Source organism: Rattus norvegicus, chromosome 9 (genome assembly GCF_021556685.1).
Source record: "Rattus norvegicus strain SHRSP/BbbUtx chromosome 9, alternate assembly SHRSP_T2T, whole genome shotgun sequence".
Taxonomy (NCBI): Eukaryota; Metazoa; Chordata; class Mammalia; order Rodentia; family Muridae; genus Rattus; species Rattus norvegicus.
In genome coordinates this window covers 129,405,062-129,424,369 of record NC_141542.1, presented here as the reverse complement: position 1 = coordinate 129,424,369, position 19,308 = coordinate 129,405,062, and the positions used below count along the sequence as shown (strand labels likewise).

The 19,308-nt window shown below is 41.5% G+C and overlaps 1 protein-coding gene across 1 annotated transcript; it reads right to left on the bottom strand.

The window, feature by feature from the left end:
* Positions 1-3,224: 3,224 nt before the first annotated feature.
* On the bottom strand, positions 3,225-19,308 carry LOC148003922 (zinc finger protein 431-like). The gene is made up of 5 exons (XM_087568222.1): positions 19,221-19,308; positions 9,292-9,360; positions 4,334-4,460; positions 4,082-4,142; positions 3,225-3,504 (listed from the first exon to the last, which is right to left on the bottom strand). The coding sequence occupies exons 2-5, from the start codon at positions 9,313-9,315 to the stop codon at positions 3,420-3,422; spliced, it is 297 nt and encodes a 98-aa protein (XP_087424348.1). The 5' UTR covers positions 9,316-9,360; positions 19,221-19,308; the 3' UTR covers positions 3,225-3,419.

Sequence of the window (19,308 nt, the reverse complement as noted above, 5' to 3'; positions counted from 1 at the left end):
GCCCTGGGCAGAGTTTAAGCATGGGGTCTCAAAGCCCATCCCCCCTCCACAGTGACATACTTCCTCAAAGGCCACATCTACTCCAAAAAGGCCATACCTCCTAACACTGCCACTTGCCATGGGCCAAGTATATTTAAACCACCATACCTTTGAAGATCACAGTAAAGGCTTTACTACATTGGTTACATTCATAGGGTTATTACTCTTTAGTATGTATGTGTTCTTTTATGTAGTTGGAGGTGGCTTGATCGTGCAAAGGCTTTACAACATTGACTACATTTGTAAGGTTTCTCTCCACTATCAATTCTTTCATGTTGTCAAAGTTGATCACGAGAGGCAAAGAACTTACTAAATTACTTACATTCATAAGCTTTCACTGTAGTATGTGTTGCTTTATGTGTTCGGAGACCAGCGTTACATACAAAGGCTTTACCACATTCATTACATTCGTAAGGTTTCTCTCCAGTATGAATTCTTTCATGCCTTTTAAGGACATTCTGACCTACAAAGGCTTTACCACAGTGCTTACATTCATAAGGTTTCACTCCAGTATGTATTGCTTTATGTGTTCGGAGACTAGCGTTACATACAAAGGCTTTACCACATTCATTACATTTGTAAGGTTTCTCTCCAGTATGAATTCTTTCATGCCTTTTAAGGTCATTCTGACCTACAAAGGCTTTACCACATTGCTTACATTCATAAGGTTTCACTCCAGTATGTATTGCTTTATGTGTTCGGAGACTAGCGTTACATACAAAGGCTTTACCACATTCATTACATTTGTAAGGTTTCTCTCCAGTATGTGTTCTTTTATGTTTTTTAAGATCATTCTGACATACAAAGGCTTTACCACATTGATCACATTCATAGGGCTTCTCTCCAGTATGTATTCTTTTATGTACTTGGAGATGACAACGATGTGCAAAGGCTTTACCACATTGATCACATACATAGGGCTTCTCTCCAGTATGTATTCTTTTATGTACTTGGAGATAACTATGATATGCAAAGGCTTTACCACATTGATCACATTCATAAGGTTTCTCTCCAGTATGTGTTATTCCATGCGTTTTGAGATGACTCTGTCGGACAAAGGCTTTACCACACTGATTGCATTTGTAGGTTTTTTTCCTAGTATGTATTATTTCATGCCTTCTAAGAGTACGACGATGTGCAAAGGCTTTGCCACATTGATCACACACATAGGGCTTCTCTCCAGTATGTATTGTTTTATGTACTTGGAGATAACGATGAGATTTAAAGGCTTTACCACACTGATTGCATTCATAGGATTTCTCTCCAGTATGAATCCTTTTATGACTTTGAAGTTCATTACGGCATGTAAAGGCTTTACCACATTGCTTACATTTATAGAGTTCCTCTCTAGTATGTGTGCTTTTATGTGTTTGGAGATGACTGTTTTGTGAAAAGGCTTTACCACATTGATTGCATTTGTAGGGTTTTTCTCCAGCATGCATCATTTTATGCGTTCGAAAATTACGGTGATGTGCAAAGGCTTTATCACATTCATTACATTTGTAGGGTTTCTCTCCAGTATGAATTCTTTCATGCCTTTTAAGATCATTCTGACATACAAAGGCTTTACCACATCGATCACATTCATAGGGCTTCTCTCCAGTATGTATTCTTTTATGTACTTGGAGATGACTACAATGTATAAAGGCTTTACCACACCAATCACATTCATAGGGCTTCTCTCCAGTATGTATTCTTTTATGTACTTGGAGATAACTATGATATGCAAAGGCTTTACCACATTGATCACATTCATAAGGTTTCTCTCCAGTATGTGTTATTCCATGCGTTTTGAGATGACTGAGTTGTGCAAAGGCTTTACCACACTGATTGCATTTGTAGGATTTTCTTCCAGTATGTATTATTTTATGCATTCTAAGATTACGAACATGTGCGAAGGCTTTGCCACATTGATCACACACATAGGGCTTCTCTCCAGTATGTATTGTTTTATGTACTTGGAGATAACGATGAGATTTAAAGGCTTTACCACACTGATTGCATTCATAGGATTTCTCTCCAGTATGAATCCTTTTATGACTTTGAAGTTCATTACGGCATGTAAAGGCTTTACCACATTGCTTACATTTATAGAGTTCCTCTCTAGTATGTGTGCTTTTATGTGTTTGGAGATGACTGTTTTGTGAAAAGGCTTTACCACATTGATTGCATTTGTAGGGTTTTTCTCCAGCATGCATCATTTTATGCGTTCGAAAATTACGGTGATGTGCAAAGGCTTTATCACATTCATTACATTTGTAGGGTTTCTCTCCAGTATGAATTCTTTCATGCCTTTTAAGATCATTCTGACATACAAAGGCTTTACCACATCGATTACATTCATAGGGCTTCTCTCCAGTATGTATTCTCTTATGTACTTGGAGATGACTACAATGTATAAAGGCTTTACCACACCAATCACATTCATAGGGCTTCTCTCCAGTATGTATTCTTTTATGTACTTGGAGATAACTATGATATGCAAAGGCTTTACCACACTGATCGCATTTGTAAGGTTTCTCTCCAGTATGTGTTATTCCATGCGTTTTGAGATGACTGAGTCGTGCAAAGGCTTTACCACACTGATTGCATTTGTAGGATTTTCTTCCAGTATGTATTAGTTTATGCCTTCCAAGATTACAACGACGTTCAAAGGCTTTACCACATTGATTGCATTTGTAGGGTTTTTCTCCAGTATGAATTCTTTCAAGATTTTGAAGCTGAGAATCGTATGTAAAGGCTTTATCACGTGGCTTACATTCACAGAGTTTCTCTCCAGTATGTGTGCTTTTATGTCTTTGGAGATGACTATGTTGTGCAAAGGTTTTACCACACTGAGTATTTTCAGAGGGTTTCTCTCCAGTATGACATCTTTCATGCCTGCAAAGATAGATAGTTGGCACATGGGAAAGCTTTACCACATTCACTAAACTAATGAATCTAATAAATGGAAATTAATTTTATAATTTGGTCTAATTGTAAAGAAGAATCACATCTTAAGGTTGTATCACTTTGTTTACACTCATGGTTTCCCATTCACTATGGGTTGGTAAAAGTGTTATTACATGGCTCACATTTGTACCATCCTCTATCTCTATGAGATTTCTCATATATTTGAAGAGAAATGGAAGAGCTCAGAGCTTTACCACATTGAGTACATTCATATGCTTTCCTTTATTGTGAAATACACTACATTTGCATACCTCATCAGCAAAGTGAACCAGGACAAACAGAAAGGGATTTCCACAATCCTAGTATTCCTAGGGATTTTCTGCTAGGTGAGTTTATGGATATATTCCCAATGAAGTTGGGAAACCAACTAATTATAAACTTATATCACACTGAGAAAGTCTGCTCAAATGTGGACTGCTACATATATCTTAATTGTTCTGGGGGTGGGGGGCATTGCTTCTTTCCATATCCTTGTGCTCACATGGCTTGTATCCATTGTGATACAAGATATAGCTGTTAAAATAACAAAAGAAAGATTTCCACATTGAATTCACACAGTTTGACTTTCTGTTCATCATAGACATCTGGTATAAGAATTAAGGTTGCTCTTCAACAACATTCTTGACTCTCATAAACTATCCATCTCACTTAAACTTAACAGTGTTAGTATATGAGTAATCAGCTTTACTATGAAATAGTTGCCTATTACAAACAAAAACTTATCACCTACTCTGTGTGTGTGTGTGGGTGGGTGTGTGTATATGTGTGTGTGTGTGTGTGTGTGTGTGTGTGTGTGTGTGTGTGTTATGAGACTAAACAGACTGACAGGTATATACAGTAGCTGTAATGTGGCTATGATTCAAATGGTAAGGCTAAGGCATTGTTTCTTTGTCTTCTTTCTTAGAGGAATGCCTTGCAAAAAACAAGTCAGACACCTGACATTGAGGTACATGGATTTGTGAGAATTTAATAATCAATACACTTAAAGAAGTGCTTTTTTTTTTTACACTGTTGCTTTTCTTTAAAAGTTCCAGGACATACTAACATTTCTTCAGAGGCATATTCATACCAACTTGCACATGAAAATTACCTTCCATGTCTTCTGAAGCTTTGAAAATGTTCTTCAATACTATGGTCTCCCCAATTGTAACCTAAAATACAATACCAGAAAATGTATGATATATTATTGGAAATTAGGCAACATTTAAGTTACTATCTTCAGTGAACCTGATTTTTTCACCTCATTCTTCTTTATTCTCAACTGAAGTTACAGAAAAGCAACAGTAACAAAGGAACATTTGTTTCCTTATTTTAAAAACTGAAAGAAAATTCACTGTCGTACCTATAGCAGTGAGGTTCCTGTAGGTCTCCTGCATCACATCTTTGTAGAGACTCTTCTGTGAAGGATCCAGCAAAGCCCATTCTTCTCGGGTGAAGTTCACATGTACATCATCATAGGTCAGTACATCCTGAAATATCCCATACATTTGTAAAACAGTAACCATGATACCGATATCACTGTAAATGTATGCTTCTGGTGCTTTCCCCACTTATTTCTTGACCCAGATGTTCTAATGTTAATTACCAAATCATCTTAGAAGAAAACTGAGTAATAAGGTTCACTTCTGTCATTTCTTTGCTCTTTGAGTAGGATATAGCCTTGCAAGAGAAATGCTAATTAATGGGGGGGGCGGGCGGGCAGTACTGAGCATATAGAGAAATTGTATGAACAATTACTAACTGAAAAAAATATCAAGTGAGCAATAGGCTTATGTATTTAATCCAAGCACTGAGGAGGCAGAGGCAGGTATATCTGAGGTCTATCCAGGACAGCCAGAGGTACATATTAAGACCCTGTCTCCCCTATGAAAAATCAATCAAACAAACAAGAAAGATAGAAAGGACTCAGAGGTTTTTACTAGAGTTCCTACAAAGAATTCACTGAAGTTCTGTATTCTTCTTCCAGAATCTTTAGGTGGCCCAGTTTAAACTGTAACAATAATGAGATCTTACTAAAAGGGAATGAATATTTAAACAGATAAAAATATTGGCAATGTAAATGTTGATCCTAAATAAGCAACATAGGACAGGAGCTGGCTCATCACTGAAGAGTTTTTGCTGGTCTTAAAAATAATTGGCCTCAATTGCCAGTAGTTAGAAGTGAGCTTTACAACTACTGATTACTCCAAGTTCAGGAATTCTGAAGCCATTTCCTGACTACTATGGGGATTAGGCATACATGATGTGCATATTCATTCATACAGGCAAAATATACATATTCATTAAAATAAATCAACACAAACGCAACAGGTAGGAAAAATGTCATATATCTGCAATCCAATGACTCAGAAAGCTCAGGCAATATAGCCAGGCAGTATGAATGTCATGAATACATGCCACCTGAGAAACAGAATATGCTCTCTGTCAAATTTCAAAATTCAAAACGTGGATGAAGATCAACACAGCAGCATATGCTTGACATGTGCCAAAACCCACAGTCCAACCCATCAGCCAATAATATAAAAACGAACAAACAAACAAACAAACAAACAAACAAAGAGAAAGCTGGGCATGTTGGCCTACATTGAATCCTGGCACTCTGGAGCCAGAGGCAGGTGGACCATTTACGTTTGAGGCCACACGTTCTACATACCTACTTTCAGGGCACCCAGGGCTACATAGAGAAACTTTCTCCTCAAAAAAACAAAAAAAAAAAAATTAAAATTATAAAAAACACCAAGCTTGCAAAACACCTTAGCACTGAATAGCAATTGCTTCAACTGCATCTTATGTGATTTAGGGTTAGAGTCTATAATGCTGAAGGGAAGACAACACGTGAAGGAAGCTGACTAATCAGGTACAACCAATACACAATACACACACACACACACACACACACACACACAAACACCACACAGGAAATGGGTTGAGTCTATAGACACTCAAATGCCATCCCCAGTAACTAATCATGTAGAAAGGTTCCTCCTACAAAAGCAGTTCTATTTAGAGAACTGAGTTGGCCAGAGCAAGGCTGACTCCTACATGACAGGTTGTAAACTGACAGGTTGGGAAACTAGGCCTAAGTTTCTGTTTCCCAGAACTGGAAAAGTCCAAACAAGTCAATTCTAGGAAAACCATCCCTCACAGGCAGCTAATCAGGAGCTTCCCATGACCCTAATAGCCTGCAGCAGCCCATACACTCTTCAAATGCCCCAAATCACTTCTGACACTCTTGATTGCCACATCTTGTAAAATCAGAAAGCAAGTTATATCTTTCCAACATACAAAGGCACAGAATACCCCTCCCCATTCCAGTAGAGAGGAATGTGTACATAGTGAGGGAAGATTGGACCAAAGCAAGAAACCCAGTAGGACAAACACCAAACCCTGCAGCTCTGTCTCAGACACAAGGAGCCTTCATTTCAAAAGGCTTAGATTGCCCTATCCCTGCAACTTCTCATACATCTCTCAGTTTAGATCCTTGAACTCCCTATATGCAGCTCTCCATGACAGGTGTCTCATAACTTGGGTATCTCTAGATCTTGTGGTCTCAAATGCAACTCAGGCTTCATCCTCAGATTCTTCCCATGCACTCTCACAGTGTCCTCCCTCACTGGGGCTCTGACTCTGCCAAACATAGATGGCTGGAACAGTGCTGAACTGAAACCACGGGGGAAGAAGCCATAACCTTATTTTTCCATATTTCTTATTTCCAGAACTTGGGTGCCACGCTTGGACCTGTAGTAGCAGGTTTTATATGAAGTTCCTTCCTGGGTCTAGGAATGACTTTGCCAACTCCCCCTTCCATTAACTCAAGGCTTATCAGGAGGGACTTTTTCTGTTAATTCACCTTCTTAGGCTTCTGTAGTGAGCCATATTGGATTTGGGCCTGGCCATTTGTATAGCTCAAAGTGGCTATGTGACTCTTGGCCACACATACTCCTCTAACAGCCTCTCCCATGAATTTACGGCACAGGAAGATAACATTCATGGGATGCTTCAGCCTAAGCAAAAATCAGTTATCTCCTCAGTCAACACCCACCTGACCTCATCACCTGACCTCTTTGCCTCCAGCTATCACTGCCTATACCCTCATCTCCCCCTCCTTCATGTTTCACAAAGGTCACTCCCCCTACCTGAAAGACTTAAAAGCTGTAACATTCATCCCAATAAACAAGACCTTGACAATAGAATCTTGATTGGTCTCCTTCTTCTCCTCACCCTCATTTGGCCCACAGGTAGAAAGCCTCTTCTGGACCCTGAATAACTGGGTCCCTGCTGGTGGGTACAGGCTTCCAATCCTGAGCAAAGTCCTTCTCTTTAATGGTGATAATCTCTTTGAAAATTCATGCCTCTGTCTCAGCATTTGGTTGCCATGTGTAACTTCCCAGGGCTGCTTTTCTCTACAAACCACAGACTTTGCCTTTATTTCTGCTCAACTTGTTGTTTTTTTCCTGTAGTCCAGAATGAGTTACTAGTAATAATCATCTAACAGATTCAATATTTCACCTGAGAAATATAGCTAATTGTTTTTTAATTCGGCCTTACTCAATTTCTCAGAGCATGGGCAGAATAAGAAATATTTGGGGTCAAAATACACCATAAATGACCTCTAGCTAAATTTGTCACGGAGTCTATTTTCCACTGAAATCCTATGACCTCAACTTCTGACTGCATTACTTGCATGACTCCAGTCTTCCAGGTGTACACCAACAGCTGACTAAGCTCTGAATACAGCTTTCTATGCTGATTGCCATCTCAAGCCTTGATATTTACCAGGTTCCTCCAAGGGAGAACATTTCTAGTTTCTCTAATTTCTGTCCAGCAACAAAATAACCTTTTTTTTTCTTCTAACTTGCTACTCTCCTACTTTGATTCAATTCTCTAACCAAAAGCATCTCAGCAAATAAACCGGTTCACTTGTTTGGTCCAATAACATGACAGCCATCAGTTTGGGAGCTTAGGATAGAAACTCAAACTTCATGAAAAGGCAAAAACCATGAACAAATCTTGTTTCCTGCTTGGTCACTGTCTCAGACTTACCCAGCTCTCTTATCCAGCCCAGGCCCACTTGCTTAGGGATCCTGCCTAAGGGATCCTCAGTGTAGAGCCTTCCCACATCAATCATCACAACACAATCTCTCACTGATACAGCATCCAGACATTTTGATGAGGGCATGCCCTCAAGTGAGAGCCCGTCAGATGATTGTAGGCTCTAAAATGTTCACAACTGAAGCTAACTAGGACAAATATAGGCAATAATATATCAGAAAGTTTAAAAAACCCAAATCAAATGTGTTAACAATATCATTTAAGTAACAAAAACCAACAAACAAACCACACACACACACACACACACACACACACACACACTATAAGTGGTGAATAAAGCTACAGGAGTCTCTTCCGCTCTTTCTTCTTCTCTCTCTCTCTCTCTCTCTCTCTCTCTCTCTCTCTCTCTCTCTCTCTTCCTCTCTTCCTCTCCTGGCTTGACACGATAACTTGGATGTGTGTGTGTGTGTGTGTGTGTGTGTGTGTGTGTGTGTGTGTTTCATCCTGCAGGCTTTCGCCCGATTCTCGGTACCGTGTCAGTGCTGGCGCCGACAACAAGTGACAAGTCATGCTGGTAAGGATGTGGAGAATGGGTAAAAGCTCTCCATTGCTAGTAGGGTGCAAACTAATACTGCCACTATGGAAATGAGCATTTCCTCAGAGTCCTGGTGCCTCAGAACCCTGAGAATCCATCTATCTCAAATCACAGCTATAAAGCTCTTGGGCATCTATCTAAAAGGTGCTCCACCCTACCACAAGGCCATTTGCTCAACTATGTTCATAGCACATTTATTCATACTTGCCAGAACCTAGAAACAACCTAAAAGTACCTTAACTGAAGAATGGGTTGAAGGACCCTGGTTCTTACTGAAGCCTAAGCGCTGTCAGGAGGCTTGGCCTGGTGGAAAGTAGGTAGGTTATGGGGACCCTAAGGGCTTTTGCCAGCTTTACATCAACTGCCTCTGGTCAAGGCTAGGACAAGTTCCATTTTCCACCCACAGTTCTTGGGAGAAGCAGGGCCATTCTTGAAAATCCTGCAGAATGTACTGAGAGTAGCCTGACCCTCTGGTCCCAGATGAAGAGCTCAAACTCATGCCATATAAGTTTGAACTGTAAACCTGCTAATGTAACCTGTACCTCTGAAAGTATAAAAACTGCTTGTCACAGCCATTGGGGTCACCTTCCAGTCACTTCCTACGAGGGGCTGATTGAAGCTTGACCCTGACACACCCGAAAAGAAACTCTTGCCTTTGCATCGAACTCCATTCTCATGCCTCACTTGGGGGATCTCCTTGTAGTTAAGACTCACTTTGAGCCCTATGGGGTAAACAAAAAAACGTGGTGCATTTATCACTCAGCTGTTTAAAAAGATGACATCATGAATTTACAGGCAAGTAAATGCAACTAAAGAAATCACACCCAGAATGACAAACATGGCATGCATTTACTTACAAGTGGATATTACCTATTAGGTAAATAGTAATAAACCCAGACAGGCTAGTTAAAGAGGTGGGCTCTAGGGAGGAAGCACAGATCTCTTTCTAGAGGGGAAATAGAATAATTTCTGTGAGTAGACCAGAGTTTGATGGGAACAGGAGTAGGGAGGATCAGTTGAGGGGGATGCAGGGGAAAGTACAATGCAGGAAGAAACAGCTGGAATTAGGGGTTATTTGGGAGTTAGTGTAGAAATCCAGTACAATGACAACTTCCTGGATGACCAGGGTGACCCTAATGAAAACTCCTAGTAATGAAGGATATGGAGTCTGAAGGGACCATCCTTTGACACCAGGCAAGGCTTCAATGTTCGTAATAAGTTACATTTGGTTGAGCTGTTGGCCAAGGAGGTCCCTTGAGCTCCTTCAACAATCCTTGCTGATGCAAGGACAAACTTTGCTCTCAGATAACTGACAGCAGGGACTGATCATTAAAGACGAATTCCACACAGTTAACTGAATGCAGAAGTCAACTGAGTACAAGCTTGGAGCCTTCACCCCTGTGTTGTAGTCTCTTTGAGGAGAGAAGGCTAAAAGGAAGAGACACCTGGAAACTCCCCTCTGCCCCCAACACCCACACACACCTACAATTGGTCCTTCCTAAGATGTGCTGGGGCATGATGGTAACAAACGTGTTTGAGTGGCCAACCAATGTTTGGTTTAACTTGAGGCCCTTGATATGAGAGGGAACCCATGACTAATACTGACTGGATTTCTAGGAATCTTACAGAAACTTAAATGGCAAGCATAGAGACAGCATGGGTCTATGCCAGGTCCTCTGCTGATACGTTATGACTGTTAGCTTGGTGTCTTTGCGGGACTCCTAACAGTGGAAGCAGGTGTAACTCTGATTCTTTGGCTTGATCTTGAGATTTTTCCTATCAGATTGCCTTGTCCAATATGAAGGCTTTCACCTTGTCTTTTTCCATCTTGTTTTGTCTGTTACGTCTGCTCCTTTTTGAAGAGGAAATGGGTGGGGGGGGTGGACATTGGGGAAAGGATAGAAATAAGGGGTAGTTGGGAGTGCAGGTTGGGGAAACAGTGGTCAGGATATATTATATGAGAATCTACCCTCATATAAAAACTTAATTCAATATTGCTTAAATGAAAATGCAAAGAAGGGAAGCTATAGTGAACAAAGAAAAGCAAATTCGTAAAGATAGGGGCAGCAAGATTGTGATACATATAGTACTTGCTCTATTTCTGTAGACAATGACTACTACATAAGAATGTAAAAATACCTGGAAGGCTTACTTCTTCCTTCTGATAATCTAGGCCTAGTCTTGGAAGCTTATAGCTTCTGTACAATCTTATCTAGGTCTAGAATGACTGGGCGTAGACCTGGGGGATTTAACAAAAGACACAGACTAGGGTCATTTGTGCTAAGAAAATGCCAAAGCTTTACTGAGGTTCACAGAATATACACCCCAAGTTCACTGGGTGGAGAATTCCTGGAAGCACAGTGGAAAAATAGGTTATGCCCTCGGGACAAAAACAGGAACAAAAATCAGGAAGTGGGTGTTACAACCAGGTGCAAAACAGAAAGATAAAAATATTCCTTTGTTAGGAACAAAAGCTTCCATGCATCAGCAAGGCTCAGCACTGGGCAAACACTGAGGGGGCTCAGGAGGGTTGGGCACTTGAGTGTTTTGGGCATCTGAGACTTAACTGTTGAATAAAATCACCCTTTCTTCTTCTTTTTGAACTCTGGCTGGTCAACTCTGTTCTTCTAGCTCAAACTCTTCATGCTAACCAATTCAAATTGCTTTCACTTTCTTTCACTTCTATCTGAATTGCTGTGCTTGGCCTGAAACGAACTCTAGAAAACTGCTCTCTTCTCATTCTCTTGCTCATTTTCTCTTTTTCTGTCTTTAGCCTGCCTGTCTCTGTAAAATTCTCCAGGTAAAACTGCCTCCTCCTCTTACCCTCTGTGCTGCTTCCTCTTTACTTTTCCTTCTTTCTTTTTTCTCCCCCCCTCCCCGAGCTGGGGACCAAACCCAGGGCCTTTTGATTGCTAGGCAAGTGATCTACCACTGAGCTAAATCCCCAACCCTGCTGCTCCCTCTTATATTGCCTCTTTTCCCTCTTCTCTTGAGAGTTGAGCATATCCTATTCTGTCAGATCTTTCGCTGATCCATCATTTTTTCACCCACTCAATTATACATTACTTACGAACATGAGTGCTTCCTTCAAAAAGGATGTTTACCTTCATCGTTTGATAGCACAGTTGTGTAGTAATGGCTGAGCCCTACCAGTTAGAAACAGCTCCCCCCCCCCCCCCCCGCCAGTAAATTGGACAGTCTCTGGGTTCACAATGCGATCAAATACTCTGCAACACAGGAGTTCAAACAAGCTCATCTTGGGCCCAGTCTACACCTGTGAAATCAGAAGCTTTGTTCTCAGCAATGTGAAACATATATCACGAAGGAAACAAAAGCAGTTACTTTCTTGTGTTAGCTTTCACTAGTTTGGAATGTGGAATTACAATGCTTTTCATTTCATTCCAATGGAATACTCATAATTGTTCTTAAGAAAAACTAATGTTTCAATAACTATTAATATAGAAATAAATGAGATGTTGCACAAAATCGCTACATTAACTATATTATGCATTAAGCCTAAATAAACCAATGTATAAAAAATTAAATGTTTAAACGCTTTCTCCAAAGCAAAAATGAAAGCATTACCATCTAAGATAAGTTACTTAAGGCAGAGAAAAAAACAAAGAGCCGAGTCAGTTATCTAAGACTTTTACATGTTTGTTCAACTGTACTTATCCTTAGTATTTAAACTCAAACAAAACAGTCAAATGTTTCTTTTTTTTTTTCCTTTTCATTTTTTCGGAGCTGGGGACCGAACCCAGGGCCTTGCGCTTCCTAGGCAAGCACTCTACCACTGAGCTAAATCTCCAATCCCTTCAATCTGTTTCTTAACCTCCTTTTTACTTCTTCATGCAGTATGACTCATTGGCAGAGGGCTCTCATGCCATTCAAGTAAAGCCACTTTCTGCAGTTTTACCACATCCTATAACAGCACATTTGTTTCACATCTATAAGAACTCTTGCTACAGAAAACTTGATTTTTCATTTCTCATCTCCACATAATGTTCTAAATAAACATTAGGAAAAAATCCCTTTGAAGGAGATTGTTTCACCTGGATTCTCTGTTTTCTGCCCTTCTATAAGAATTTGGCAGGAATTTGACCTTGGACTAGGACTAAGGCAGTAGGTTCAGGTAAGAATATTAACATTTGGGCTAGTAACATTCCTTTTCTCTGGTCAAACTGATGAGCCCCTAGAAACAATGATCACAGGACTTTATGCCTTGTTTGTTCCTTGACCTAGAATTAACATTATTATTTGCTTGTACTAAAAATGGTAGAAAAGCAGACTGGGAAAAATGAACCTGCTTCAGCCTCAGCACTGGCTAGAATCATGTTATATATTGTCTAATTGTCTTTTTCTTTTCACTCCTCACTCTCGCCCTTGAGACCTTGTTGACTGAGTTGGCTTGGTCACCCTTCATTTTCGAGTGCTACCTGCAATGTTGACAACATGGTTCAAGCTCTCATATCCATCTGATAATAAGAGTGCATTAAAGGTTAAAATTATATGGGAGAAAGAAATGGGTTGATGATGCTTAAGCTATAATTACATGCTGTTTTATGACCAATAAAACAATGACTGTGAGAGTCTTTACAAGTGCATGATCCTTTATTCATTCCTTTAACCTAAGGTCCCCTAGAGGCACATAGCTTGTCCTCAACAAATGAGCATTGATGTTATTTTCATGTTTAGGCTAACATGAATACAACTGCAATAAACATGAGAATTCTGGTGCTTCTTAAAACTAATTTCAAGTGCATGGAAACTATACTGAGAAGACTGCTGGGATCCATGGCAATTCTGTCATTTTTATGACAACTTAGTCTTGGCATCAGGAACCGGCTTTATGGTTGCAGGTTGTCTCCAAACCCAGTGATAGCAGTGACGTCACCCAGAGGTGAAAGGGACCTGTGCATCTGTTGTCATATATTTCCAGTGTCTTCCTAGTCCATCTCCCACCCTCACCTGCAAGAGGTTATGTCCCTGCCCAAATAAAAAGCCAACCCTTCCTGACCTTCCCCCCTTCTTCTCTTTTCCTCCTTTGTCTCTTACCTTCCTTTGTGCAACCCCCCCACCCCCACACCAATGAAAGTCTCTCAAGTGGAACCCTACTGGCCAGGTGTGGTCTGTCTGGGCACGAGCCTCGATTCCAATACAACACTGCGTAGAATGGGGTTTCTTGGGTGTAGGTATTATGTCCACATGTATCAGAATACATATATTAAATATGCACAATTTTATATCAAATATAGAGACATAGTCTTAACTAGTTTTCGTAGGTATCTATGGAAAATCCCAACCTACTGCTGGCAGAGTTTAGTGCTAAGACACAATCCTATGTCACATCCAGATTCATTGTTCAATTCTGTACCATGCTTTATTTTCACTCTTTTGTTTTCTCAATTAAGTCATACTGATAAACATCTGGTCTACGTGACCCTAAGGATGTATTCTCTGTCACTAAAGTCTACACTAAAGTCCTCTTTCTATGGCTTTGTACATTATTTCACATCAATTTCAGCTTCACACATGGATTATATAGCTTACTAAATGAATTATTATGTAGAATATCTTTTACCAATTTATATAACTGTAAACAACACCATTATAGTGATGTTAAAAAAGGAATGATGGGTATGTTCAATTTGCAACAAAAATTCAATACAATCTAAAGAAAACGTCTAATAATACATAACAGGACATCTGATTTCAAAGCTATTTGCCATGTGAAAAAAACCTCAGAATCATCAACAGGATTATGAAGAAATAGTACACATTTTGGCACAGTGTAGATTCCATCTGTACTTAACAAAGTGCTACAGCGATCAAAAGTTTTAGCACATTTGTGAAAAAAGGAGATGTAGAGAAAAAAAGGCAAGAACATAATCCCCAAATTATAGTCAAGTTTTAATCAAAAGACCTAAGGAAACTCAGTCAGGAAAAATGTGAACTTGACCAATATTACCTATGATTGCATATGTTTTCAAATGGAAAAAACACAGATTTCCGAACTCCCACAAAAATGACTCGAACTGACCCTAAACTGCTATATTTCTGACCCTCTGGCCACTACTGACCCCACGAGCTAGAGCTCTGTGTGGAGGTGGTAAGAAAGGAGGGTTATGGCTCTGCAGCTCCCAATGCCCCCGTGTGATTTCACACAAACCCAGCCCCCCGAACCCACACACAAACGAAGGTTGAAGAATAACTTAATGTCTGCTTCCACATGATGCCATGTGGATTTTAGTAATGATGTAGAGTCTGCCCTACCCACCTACACCCCACCCTGCACACCTGAGAAACCCCTGCTTCTCAGAAACTCCTTTTGGACTCTGAAACTGAATTTCCCTGAATCATTCCATTCACTGTGACTGCTGATAGTGGAAAGGTAAAAGGATTTTAACCAAGTATTGCCAAAGGATGATTCTCATAACCTCATCCCTCCCAGTTTCAAAACTATTTGTTTGGTTCACAGTCCACATCAGTCCAGTCAGATTGGACTCTGATAGCTTAGCCAACCTGTTGTTCCTGGTGGCTGCAAAATCTCCCTCACAGCTCTGTGATGAACTACATCAGAGAATATGGAAAGAACCTTCAAGCTACCTCCCACTGGTGCTCCTCCTGATTGCTAGGCTCCACAGAGAATGGTAGCAGCCCCTCTATTGGAGGATTAGAGATTGCATGACTCAGCACAGGCCTTCCCAGCTCTGCCCTTCCACCCCACCCTAGGGGCACACAGAGGCCTAGTATGGTAAATTTGTATTTTATTAGAATCTTCAACTCTCCCAGGTATGGAGAGCTCTTGGTACCACTTCTAGGAAAATGGCAAGTATATTTGCCACTGGGCTACGACAAGAAAGTATGTTCAAAAAAAAAAAAAAAAAAAAAAAAACACAGCTGAGGAATGAGGGAGCCAAATTGCCTGAGACCCCAATATTGAGCTAATTAGGACAGACAAAGGACACATGAAAATTCATCTAATGGACAAGCTCAAAAAAATGGAAAAAAAAAAACAGTGTTCTAGGAAAGCTTACAGAAAGGCTGATACAAATCTGGTGGTCAGCTTTGCTTAGAAACCGCCTTGCCAAGTGGAGGCTCCTGACCTTTGGGGGGAAGTCAGCTTCCTACAGACCTAGGCCAACATCCCACAGGTGTGAGCCAACTTCTTCATAGCCTAATACATCGAGGTCTCCCAGCCCCCTGAAGATTTCCTCCTCCCCCAGCCTTGCTATACTATATAACCAGAGCTTGCAATAATAAAATTGTCACCTTGATCAGACCCTAGTATTAGCGTCCTTCAAGTCTCTTGTCCCCCATTCTCTTCTCGGTACCCCCTGGACCCTCATTGACTGTCCTGTTGGATGGGACAGAGTAATGTGTTCCTGGTATCTTGGTCATCTTGATAAACCCAATACAGTGACCTCGGGAACTTTGTTTACACCTTTTTTCTTCCTTGGCTGTCCCATCCTGCAACAGGATAGTTGGCTCATTCCTGCGGGATGTTGGCCTAGGTCTGTAGGAAGTTGGGCCCTAGCAGAAGGTCACAATCTGTGGGTCTGGAGGAAATTGGCTCCTAGCAAAATGTCACAGCCCTAGGACTGCAGGAGTCTATAGGAAGCTGGTTCTTTTGCAAAGGTCTGTATGGAGCTAGCTCCCAACAAAAGGTCAGGAGCCTCCACTTGGCAAACCTGTTGGAACACCAGATTTGTGTCAGTGCTCCTGGCAAGCCTTGTTACTGAGCAATGCTGACCCCCAGATTGGTATCTGCACTTTAGCTAGAACCTTAGGTTTTTCCACTGAGCTTGTCCTTTAGGTGAGCTTTCCTATGTTCTTTGTCTGTCCTAATTAGCTCAATGTGGGGGTCTCAGGCAAGTCGGCTCCCCACACTTGGCTACTTTGTTTGTGCCTTACAACTGACCCTATTCTTTGTATGTAACCAGGCAGTCAAAGTGGGTCAGGGGTTGTAGGCAAATTTATCAGCCTGCTGAGGCATGGAATGATTGGAGGGGGAGAAAGTTCTATCAACCTTGGTGGAAGGAACAGGGAGGTGCCTCTGGACAAGAACCGATATTCTGTGCATATTTTGGAGAATTGTTTGTTAACTTGTGGCTTTGCTTTCTATGGCACTGTGGGGCATAAAAATTATGAAAAACAAACTCAAGGCAGCTGTATTAACCAGCAGTGCACTCAAATCTAACTCTTGGCTTTGCATCTTCACTCCCCCGCAGCAGAGACTGTTCGACTCACGCTGCTGGGTCGAGTACAAGGAACTAGATTCAAGGATCTTTTTCTCCTCCATCCTTGTTTCTCTCCTATCTGGTGTTAGGGGGTGAAATGAGGGTGGGGGGAGGGGGGCTGAGGAGGGGGATTAAAAGTGGGGAAAAAGAAACCACAAAGTAGCAAAGACCAGCAAAGATCTAGTTAGCTGGGTCTAAAATGCTAAAAGAGAATCTAGCCTAGGTAGATTTTACATTCCATGTATGCTGTCACCCTTAGGTTTGTCTTAGGTTCAGGTTCCAGGTTAAGTTTTGAACAATTCAAATATAAACTGGAGGCTACAAGTCTGGCCACTTAGATAGGCCATTTACACAGGAAACATTTCCAGGATGTTTCTTAAGTACACCAGTGCCCTAAAACAGTAGGTTAGTGACAGTGTCCTAAATGGAAGGTCTCAGAGGAAGAAAAACATAGGAAAAGGAGAAGGTAGAAAGTATAAAAGCTGGGGGGTGGGGGGCGAGGGTCTTAAACTAAGTAAGCTTAAGAAGAATGTCACCTTGTATACAGTTTACATGAGGGAAATGGAAAAAAACGGGACACATCTATGAAGTCAGCAGAAAGGTTAAACTACGAAGTTAGCAGAAACATCATATAATGGGACACACTCAGGAAAAGTCTAATCAAACAGTGATGCACAAGGAACTCAGTGTATTTCAAAAATATTCCTTACCAAGCCCATAGTGGCCTAGGGACCCATAGCCCATATTGTGGCAAGACTTGTATTCTCAGAATCTTAAGCAACCCCTCCCAAATGCCCTGGCCCCAAGCATATTCCTGGTTTTAGTGGAGGTGTTTGATCTCTATACCCAGGGCTCCAGGGAAAGCTCCCAAGGACTAGGCCCTAGATGGTTACTGGCTCTGCCAAGAATGTCCCTGAGTCTCAGAAGGAGCTCAAACACAGGGACATCAGTAAAAGGAGGGAAAGCGTAGCTTGATCAGGCCAGCACTCAGTACAACAGTGTTTGTTGATGTTTTACCTTTTCTAATGGTTGTCACTGAAAGGAGAATTATACGAATTCTAGGTTTGGAGATACAAAATTAAAAGAATAAACCCCAAAAGGCCACAGACCCAGGGCTAAGCCCTGTAGCCAGGACTAGCAGGCCATAAAGATAAAGGAGCACAGGAAACACTGTCCAGGCAGGACTGGCAAGCCATAAAAATAAGGAAAAGGAATGCAGGAACCAGCCTGATTCCTGGGAGACTGATTCATGGGACGTCTAGCAGGAAGACATCTCCCCCAGCTCACTCCGGGCCATATCTCAACTAGGCGTCCTCCAGCCCCTGATAAGCCCCTGACTTCTAGCACGTACTCTTTCTGCTTTGTTCTCACTGCTATGTTTGAATGAGCCAATTGTATGTAACCACGCCAAAACCCCCTAGCTTTCTCTATATAACCCTCTGACTTTTGAGTTTCGAGTTCAACTCCTCTGTCTCTTGCGTGAGACACGTGTTGGCCTGGAGCTTAGTTATTATTAAACGACCTCTTGCTTTTACATCAAGACCGGTCTCTCGTGTTACCTGGGGTGCGCCATCCTGAAACTAGAGCGAGGGTCTTACAGTCACCAGGGGTCATCTTGCCCATGTGGCGAACAATGCTTTTTTCAAGAAGAAAAAAACTAAACCTTTATGGCACACCAGGCCTTACTGTTGATTGTGATCCTGTAATGCCCCACTGATCAGCTTGTTAGAGGCCTGCTCTTTGATATGGAGATGGGCCTAGTGGCTGGTTGCTAATCAGGGTCTGGTGCCATATTTCTGGACAATCCAGGTGAACAAACTTGTGTATCCTAGCATCCTAATCTCTAACAGGCCTGGTTAGCTTACTACTTATACGTGTGGGGTGTTTTGCAGGCAGTCCTCTCTCAGCTAAATTCTACTTAGTGTGCCTTGCTATCTCCTAACCTTTAGCAAATCCTTTACATCATCAATTCTACTCTTACATTACAGCTTGATATTGGATTGCTACCCAGCACATGAGATGCCTTCCACAACCTCCACAAAATAACTCCAAATGGATCTTACACCTTAATGTTAAATGCTAAGAACAGAACTGTAGAAACTAGGCTTCTGAGTTTGGGATCACGCCAAGGATCTTTCCATAAACAAGCCAAATGCTCTGCAGAGTTGCAGCCCCTACAAGGAAGTTATTCAGAAACTGCCGCTGGGTCTAGTGAGTGGCTAAGACCTCACGGGTAGCCGCGGATTCCAACTCAGCCCCGGGAAAGACCCACCACACCAGCTCCCACTGCTCAGTCCCATGCCAGTCCGCCCCCCCCCCCCCCCCCCCGACCCTGTGCTCACCATGTCGCAACTTTGGAGCTTGCCTGAACATGCCTCAGAGAATCCAACGGCAGGACAGAGAGCACAGCAGCCAGAACCAGTTAAGACT

What these genes read in the sequence shown, in the direction of transcription:
- LOC148003922 (XM_087568222.1), bottom strand. Translation starts at nt 9,315, where the DNA reads ATGAGAATGGAGTTCGATGCAAAG. An exon ending in GAATGGAGTTCGATGCAAAG is followed by an intron (nt 4,461 to 9,291) that starts GCAAGAGTTTCT and finishes GGGATATTTCAG; the next exon opens with GATGTACTGACCTATGATGA. An exon ending in AGCTTCAGAAGACATGGAAG is followed by an intron (nt 3,505 to 4,081) that starts GTAATTTTCATG and finishes TTATTTTAACAG; the next exon opens with CTATATCTTGTATCACAATG.